Source organism: Ranitomeya imitator, chromosome 5 (genome assembly GCF_032444005.1).
Source record: "Ranitomeya imitator isolate aRanImi1 chromosome 5, aRanImi1.pri, whole genome shotgun sequence".
NCBI lineage: Eukaryota > Metazoa > Chordata > Amphibia > Anura > Dendrobatidae > Ranitomeya > Ranitomeya imitator.
In genome coordinates this window covers 35452047-35461245 of record NC_091286.1, presented here as the reverse complement: position 1 = coordinate 35461245, position 9199 = coordinate 35452047, and the positions used below count along the sequence as shown (strand labels likewise).

Genomic DNA, 9199 nt, shown 5'->3' with positions numbered 1-9199 from the left:
TTGATCCTCCTATGATGCTTATCCTACGACTGGTCTTCATAGTAGAATGTGAAGATCACCACATACTTAATAATAAATAATAATAATAATAATACTGCAATACTGAGCAAACAACTGCAGGTTCAGGTCCCTTGTGGGGAAAACAAAATAAAGTTTAACCCTGCTGTTCTGTTGGTCAAAAATGACCGACTTTGAACTTCAATATTCTTTAAAATATTCAAGATGCGGCTCTGAAACCCGTGGCCGACCGACCCATCCTCATTTAAGTCAATCAACCACAAGTTTCAGAACCGCATCTTGAACACCCCAAAAAATACCAAAGTTCAAAATAGGTCTCCCCAGACCGAACAGAACAGCAGGGTTAAAACAAAAAATACGCAAATGTGATACTGTGTCATCAGTAAAAGTCCGACCTGCCGATAATAGAAAATGATTGATGCCATAAAGAATTTTGCTTACTGCACCCCTCCCCCCAACAATGCAATAAAATGATACCAATAACAAAATCGACATCTCACCGTACATAAAACCCTCACGCACAGCTCCGTGAAATACGGAAACGCCTCGGATCTCCGACAACGACGCCACAGATCAAATTTATTTCTAGATTTGTTTTTCAAATTTCTGAAAAAACGATAACACAAAACTGATTTAGGCTACGTTCACATTAGCGTTTTGCGGGGCTGCGTCGGGCGCAGCCGCGGCGACGCATGCGTCATGCGCCCCTATATTTAACATGGGGGCGCATGGACATGCGTTGTCTTGCGTTTTGTGACGCATGCGTCTTTTTTGGCGCAAGCATCAGGGCACAGAGGACGCAGCAAGTTGCATTTTTTTTTTTTTGCGTCCAAAATCATGCCAAAAAAGAACGCATGCGTCACAAAACAATACGTTTTTGTTTGCGTTGTGTCGCCGACGCAGCACCGCACAACGCAAATGTGAACGTAGCCTTAATAATATAATATGCACAAAATGTTTTTCAAAGGCTAAACCTCCTCCAGTGTGATGCGTCCTTCCGCACAAGTCTCTGATGTGTCAGTAAATTTGCTGACAGCTGCAGGAGTCAGGAACACACGTGGTTTTTCCCTGTCAAAGATTTTCTCTATTCATTGATCTCTCATCCACGCATCTGATTGGTCGATAAGCTCACAAACTGGTCATTCATTGGCCGCCGCCACTGTCAATCACGCTCCGTCCATATCTCCATGACGACGATAGATTTCTTCCATAGTTTCGTTCCACTACGACGTCAATCCGAACGTCCCGCCCCCCGACCATTCACTGCCCTCGGCTGCCCCCTGCTGGTAGAAAAAGGAACCTTCCCTGTACACGTCACGGCTCTTCCCGCGTTCCTATTGGCTGATCGGGCTGTCAGTCAGCTTCCAGCGCTCGGTGCAGGCAGCAGTTACCGACTTACCGCCACAGGTTTCTCTCCGGCTTCTTCCGGCAGAGTCCCTGCTGCCAAGTGAAACTTCTTACCCCCCGGGGGAGAAGATGACGGAGAAAAGTCCGACCGAGAGGAGCTAGAACGGAGGGGGAGCCGGAGGAGTTACCTACCCGCCCGCGGGCAGCGCACACCCGGATTACTTGGGCGCTTTCGAAATGTCGGCGATCTCCGCCGCGGAGAAAGTGGACGGTTTTACGCGGAAGTCCGTCCGGAAGGCGCAGAGGCAGAAGAGGTCGCAGGGCTCGTCCCAGTTCCGCGGACAGGGGGCGCTAGTGGAGCTGTCCCCGCTTCCCCCGCTCAAAGGTAACATCCTCTCCGTGTGTGCGGCCCCGTCCGGCCGGTCTATAGGGGCAGAGCTGGAGAGCGCCCCCTGCCGGTGCCGGCGCTGGTGTCAGGGGCCCGAACACTGCGCCCCCTGCTGCTCCGCTGGAGGAAGTGCAGGCAGTGTGGAGTGCAAGGAGCCCCCTGGTGGTGTGTGTGGGAAGTGCAGTCCAAATATGACACCAGTGGGGTCAAGGTGGGGACTTGTTCACTTGCAGGCGAGCCATCAAGTTCCTTATGAACTTGTAGAAAATAACTTGCAATTTTCAGGAGTTGCCAATCACCCAAATCATAACATGGAGCAGCAGGGACCTGAGCTGGCTCCTGTCGCTGCTGATTAACCATTCATATATCACGTGATCCAATGTGCATCTGTCACCCCTACCTTGTGCTGTGACCTGTGGGATGTCATGGCAGCCGGGGGAGGGGGGGAGCCTGCCTAATCTAGCGCCCCCATCACTGCCATGCTGGTGGTCCTGTGATGACCGGCCACAAGCTGAGCTTCATAACAGACCGTGACGTTCACCATCTCCTGTAGTATAAAGCACAAACCATCACAAATCCCTAAGAGGGACCTAAAAAATACATTGGAAAATTTAAAAAAGGGTGAAAAACGTGAACCGCTCTCCCATTTTCTTCACTTAAGACCTAAAAACGAAGCCGTGAAAGTCTGATCCATCAAAATCTAAACTTATTTAGGGCGCAAAGTAAGCGCTAAATAAAACAAATACTCCGGTATTGTTGTTTTTTCGGTGTAAGAACGGCAAAAGAAAAATACAATAAAAAGTGATAACACGCGGTATGTGCCCTAACATGGCCCGATGAATGCTGTACAAGGGGGCGTGGCTCACCTGACAATCTGGGGGCGTGTCTCTGGGCTGCCGCGCATAATTACCCTGTAAGCCACACCCCATTAGTAGACACCATTAGTAATAGATAAAAAAAAAAAAAAAAGACCGTATCCCTTGAACCGTACTGCAGATTTACAAAAACAAGGAATGGAAATCTCCGGGAGCAGTGGGAATAAAATGAGACCAAAACCTGGCCGCCCTTGATCCAGTGACAGCTCTCCTTTAAAAGGATAAAATATATATATATATATATAATTTTTTTCCTCTTTTTTTTTTTTTTTCTTTTGGTATAGCTGTAATTGTACTGGCTTGTAAAATTTACGCCGGGTCAATGTTTGCAAAAAAAAAAAAAAAAAAAAACGATTTTTTTTCTTTCCCCAACACTTGGAATTTTATTTCCAATTCTCTTAAAAGGAGTGTCGACAAGAAAATGTAAAAAAATAAATAAAAATAAATTAATAAAAAAAAAAAAATAATGGCTATTGGAAGGTAGGGGAGGAATAAAAACAAAAGCACAAAAAACAATGGTTTGTGGAAGGAAGTGGTTACTGTATGTACTGGGTAGATGTGATAACCTGGAAGGCTCTGTGCACATGATTTAGTATCTGCCGCACATTTTACTGCACTAAAAACTCATGTTTTGAAGGATAAAATGCTAATTTTTTTTTTATTTTTTCCTGTTCATGAGCGGGTGATAAATGCTGAAAGAATTGCCGTGTGCTGCAGATTTGACAAAAACACTTTGATGGTTGATGGAGAGAGTAAAATGTTATCTTCGGTCTGGTACGACCCGGCTCTTACCGTTCCTGAGAATTTTCCTGGTGCCCAGATGCACAATTTTCCATTACTTTGTTTTTTTTTTTTTTTATTGGGATCCATCCAACTAATTTCTTCTATCATTGCAGAATACAAGTCTCTTTTTAAGTGTCTATCCTCTTCTATTATTTTTATCATACAAAATGCCCTGCTCTTCATGTTTTGTCTCAATGTGTAACTATTTGCTGCTGCTAATCTCATTTATGGACAAAATCAGTCTCCTTCCCCCTCTGGAAGCTGGAAACATTTCCCCTAGTAAAGAAGTCCCGCGCATGTTTTACTTGCCATAGGTGTTCATCCGCTGCTTAGGTCCCTCTCTTTATGCTTTGCTTTTACCAGGCCTGAGCTTGACCCTGTGATATGGGGTCATAGCCCTGGGGGGCTCGCACTGTCTGCTAATGGCGGTGCGTAGTAACAAGTGTTTACCATCCAATCTTCTGCTATCTTGATGACAATCATTCCGTAAAGAGTTAATTAGCTGGTACAAATTGGAGTTTGTTTGGCGGCCCGAGGCGGGTGTTTGCCAATGTGTTAGTAGTCAGGTGATCTTCTGTGCGGGTTATCATTTTTTTTTTTTTTTTTTTCTTTTTTTAATATTTATTTAGTCTGGTGATTGATAACTCCTAGAACAGGATGTTACTTACAAGTGAACTTCCCACGTCCTGCTGCCACGGCCCGAGACCGGCAGAAGAGCAGCATTATGTAGACCCCTGTGCACAGCGGGTGAGCGTCTCCCCTTATGGCCGAGCGATGGTCGGCGGATGGCGCTGCCAGCAGCTCTCGGCCGTCTCTCCTCTACACCGGAATCATTAGCATTGCCTGTTCTCTGAGAGACGCCTACATCTCTAAGGGTCCGTGCACTCAACCGCTTATAGCGAAGGGTCGGAGCACACCACCGCTTATCTCTAAGGGTCCGTGCACACCACCAATTATATCAGACAAATTCTTTCCTTAATTTTGACTGGTTACATATAAATGTACAAGGATAAAAAAAAAAAGACACCAAAAATATTACATGTTACCTGACGAAGGGCTGGTAAGGTTCGAAACGCGCGTCGGGGTTTGGTGCTGCAATCCTTCACACAGCACAGCCTCCTGGGCCATGCAGCACACATTTGCTACAGAGCGTTTCACCTATGGATCACATATACTCTTACTATTTACACTGTGGTTTTACGACAATGAACTCTTTATCCTTTTTGATTCCTGAGAAGTTTGGTATTTTTTACTATTCTTACTCTCCCTATATACATGGTTACATATGTTTTCTTCGGCTGCGGCCAGCGCTCTGCACTTCCTGCTCCTTTATCGCACATGTCCGTATTTTGTAAACTAATCTATACGCTGGCCTGCCTCCTACAGCTGCGCATATTTTATCACTTTCTTTTTATTTTCTGGTGGATTCCGCTCCGTAAGCCGATAGCTAAGCGCTCAAAAAAATAAGCATCCACATTTCTATGTAAAAAAAAAAAAAAAAAAAAAAGCCCCCCCCCCCCAAATGACTTTCTGTTCACATGTTGAGTGTTGTAACTCTTAGGTTGCCAAAGACTCCAATGGATTAACAGTGAGTAAGGCTGCGTTTACATTTGAGTTCTGCCGGGCTGCGTCGGGCGCAGCCGCGGCAACGCATGCACCCCTATATTTAACATGGGGGCGCATGGACATGCGTTTGCATGCGTTTTGCGATGCATGCGTTTTATTTTTTTGCCGCAAGCGTTAGGGCGCAGAGGATGCAGCAAGATGCATTTTTTTTTTGTGTCCAAAATTCGGCAAAATAGGACGCATGCGTCGCAAAACTATGCGTTTTAGCGTGCGTTTTTGTTTGCGTTGTGCGTTGCGTCGCCGACGCAACATCGCGCAACGCAAATGTGAACGTAGCGTCAGACGATTCTTGAGGCGACTTTTTAAGCTTTTTGGCAGCTCCAAAGCCTCTACCAGTTTCTTCATTATTGAACAGCGTAAAAAAAAAAAAAAGTAATGAAAGATGTTGAAAAAGCAAATAAAAATCCTGCCGGTAGTCTAGTGTCAAGGCGTGCTCAGGAAATAACCCTTGCAAAAAATGCAAAAAATAATTGGTGGCATTGCCTGAAGCATCTTCCTTTCTCTATGGATCCCGGCTCTCCGCGGCCGCCCTGCGCGCTGCTATCTCCGGCATGCATTATGTGTCTGTACATGCAGCTCCATGTCGGGCGGAGGTGTCACCGCTGCCAATCATCCTGTGATGAGCAGCTGCATCTCCCTGCCCAGGGTCACAGATCCCAGGAGCCATCTTGCTTGGAAAGTAACTGATTCCACCAGACATTAGCGTGCACGCTCTGTTCGGCCGAGCATCCATGGTTTTCAGTGGGGAGAGCGGAGACTTATCCCTGCAAAACCTACGGCTCTCTGCACTTCCAGCTCTGTGTACTCTTTGCATCCACCTGAATACAGCTGATCGATGGGGGGCCGTGTGTCGGACCACCACTGATCTGATTTTACCTTCCTAAGGAAAGGTCATCAATATCATAATTCTAGAAAACCCCTTTAAGGTTTACTACTGGGATCTTTAACTTGTGGCTCTCCATCTGCAAAACTACGATTCCCAGCAATCAAAAGATGCGGACCCCTGTTCCTGCAGTGTTTTGTTAATTTAAGGAGGGTGTTGTCATATCTTCTGTAGCGCACTGCTCCTGGACTCCTGTCTTCTCATTTGCTGGGGGGGAGTTGTTCTCCTGATGGTACAGCGCTGATCGTTTGTTGCACCGCTGGCCAGAATTGTACACCCTTGGGCGGCGCACGCAGAGGTGGAGGGGTCCCTCAGACCAGGGCTGTGGAGTCTGTAAGCCACAGTTGCGACTCCGACTCCTTCATAAATGGCCAATTCGTAATAATAAATTTACTGTTGTCAAATATTAACATCGTGCTTATTCAGTTTCTCACCATCATATAAGTAATCAGACCACTTAGAGCAAAAACCATGTTTATTAGAATATAGCAAATAACTTTTAAAAACTTTTCTAAACTCTTGTAAGTAAATATGCAATAAACACGCAGTTAATAAGAAGAAATCTATAAATTTGTCCTCAGAAAAAGTATTGCCTCCGTCAGATCCTCCTTCATGGATGCCCTCAAATCTGATCTAATTATTTTGAGAGCAGAGAACAACCTCAGGATTTTAGTTCTGCATTCACAATCCAAATGACAATTGTTTTTGCTAAAAACAATTGTACAAAATTATTGCCAGGTCGTACAACTGATACAGTGGTCAGTAATGCCGGCGTCACACTAGTGAGTTTTACGGACGTATGAGCGCATAAAATACGTCCGTAAACTACGCATTACACACGGCCCAATGATTCTCAATGGGTCAGGTCCTATCAGCCGTATATTACGCATCCATATTATACGGCTTTCTACGGCCGTACAAAATCGCAGCATGCTGCGTTTGTCATTGTATTGTGCAAATAATCCGCCAATGAAAGTCTATGGGGGCCAGAAAAATACGGATTACACACGGACCAGCAGTGTGACTTGCGAGAAATACGCAGCGGTGTTAGAGAGAAAAGCCGGTAATCATTGCGGTGTACAGTAAAATCACACTGACAGCTTCCAGTAGAATAGGTAGAATAAATGTCTACACATAGAATAGATATTTCTCCTTCCTCACCAGATTGTGAGGAAACCCCCTCCCTCCAGGTGGTCTCCTGTCTCTTGAAGGTCTGTGAAACCTGATATCACAGTTGGATTTCAGAGCTTCAGGGGAGAGGATATAGCTGCACAGATCTCTCAGGCTCATTGTATGTGAATACGTCACATTCAGTAAGGTTGGTATTTTATGTTTTTATTCATCACAATAGTTTATTTAGCTTGTTTTATGAATGTATAGCACAAAATGTGAGGATATTTCATAGAAATAAGGGAGATTTTATAAAAGAAAGTGTGCTGCTCAGGCATATACAGTAGTTCCCTAACATATTCCTTCTCTTGCTTCAGATTATCTGCTGAAATGGAGAGGAAAATGTACAATTTATCCAAACAACTTGATGTTGAGGAAGTAACAAACATGCTGTTAGATGATAGAGACCTCACACTGAATGAGGATTTAGGAGAGGAAAGTGAGATTGATTCTCATGATGAGGTGGAAGAATGTGTCCTGGATTCTGAAACAGAGCAAGATGGTGACAGTGGTGAGGATGAAGAAGTTGGATCATATTATATTGGAAAAGAACTAGTACTTGGAGAGCTACGCAGGAGAAGCGTGAAAACAATCGGTATCCCCTCTCGCCTTCAAGTTCAGCTCAAAAGGTTCCGCCCAGAAGATGATGGTGAAAAGTCACCATCTGCACCACCTCACAAAAGAAGGAGATGCACCACCTGCCAAACGGAAAGCGGAACCAGAAGGCTTTCAAATTATGAATGTCTCAAATGTCATAAAGCAATTTGCCTGACACATGCAAAAATGGTGTGTAATTCTTGCTATTTGCTCTGCAAGTGTGACTTTTCTGGGGAAACCTCAGCATCTACTTCTGATTGAATATGTTTTTAATAGTACTTAAGGTACCTTAAAATTAAGTTTGTGTTCAAAAATTTTCTTTGTACATTTTTTTGAGAGAGTCGAACTGGGGACTATTTGGCGGGAGTTTTGAAAAGTTTGTATTTCATAGTTATTAGTTTTATGTTAAGTAAATGTTTTTTTTTTGCAACTGATTATGTGTAGTCTCTTTTATTACATCCCTATGAAGGTCACTGATCACATTTAGAGCACTGAAATTGCAAACATTAGATATTATAGGTATTTTTCCAGCAGGCGCCTGACAGGCACATTGTATGTGACGGAGGGTTAAATTTAAGGGTTAAATGGCGGAAAAAATTGGCGTGGGCTCCCGCGCAATTTTCTCCGCCAGAGTAGTAAAGCCAGTGACTGAGGGCAGATATTAATAGCCTGGAGAGGGTCCACGGTTATTGCCCCCCCCCCCCCCCGGCTAAAAACAGCTGCCCCCAGCCACCCCAGAAAAGGCACATCTGGAAGATGCGCCTATTCTGGCACTTGGCCACTCTCTTCCCATTCCCGTGTAGCGGTGGGATATGGGCTAATGAAGGGTTAATGCCACCTTGCTATTGTGAGGTAACATTAAGCCTAATTAATAATGGAGAGGCGTCAATTATGACACCTATCCATTATTAATCCAATAGCATGAAATGGTTAAAAAACACACAAACACAATATTACAAAGTTTTTTTAATGAAATAAAAACACAGGTTGTTGTAATATTTTATTAGACTCTTAATCCACCTGAAGACCCTCGCTCTGTAACAAAGTAAAAATAAAAAAACAACAATATCCCATACCTTCCGATGATCTGTCACGTCCCACGCTGTAAATCCATCTGAAGGGGTTAAATAATTTTACACCCAGGAGCTCTGCTAATGCAGCGCTGCTCGTGGCTGTAAACCCCAGCGAATGAAGGTAATGAGGGTCAATGACCTGTAGTTACCTTTATTCGCGGTGATGCGCCCTCTGCTGGATGTCCTCATATGAACTCGAGCCTGGGAACTTTTCTGAATATTTTCCCACGCTCGAGGGACATTAGAAATGTCTCTATCTCCAGCAGAACTGCTTATCACTGTTGTTCATAATTTGATAGAACATATATATTTGAGTAACATTTATAAAATTCATATGAAAGTTCAATTATGAAATATTAATACATTTTTTTTTTAAAGCTGGAGTCGGTACATTTCTACCGACTCCGACTCCAACCAAAACTAACTCCGACTCCACGAC

At 44.2% G+C, this 9199-nt stretch overlaps 1 protein-coding gene across 1 annotated transcript in view; it reads left to right on the top strand.

The window, feature by feature from the left end:
• Nucleotides 1–1357: 1357 nt before the first annotated feature.
• Nucleotides 1358–9199, top strand: part of PPP2R5A (protein phosphatase 2 regulatory subunit B'alpha) — an 80515-nt gene continuing 72673 nt past the window's right edge. Inside the window, exon 1 of the mRNA XM_069768532.1 lies at nucleotides 1358–1750. Within this exon, the coding sequence (XP_069624633.1) occupies nucleotides 1603–1750 (148 nt within the window). The 5' untranslated portion in view covers nucleotides 1358–1602. The remainder of the gene's footprint in view (nucleotides 1751–9199) is intronic.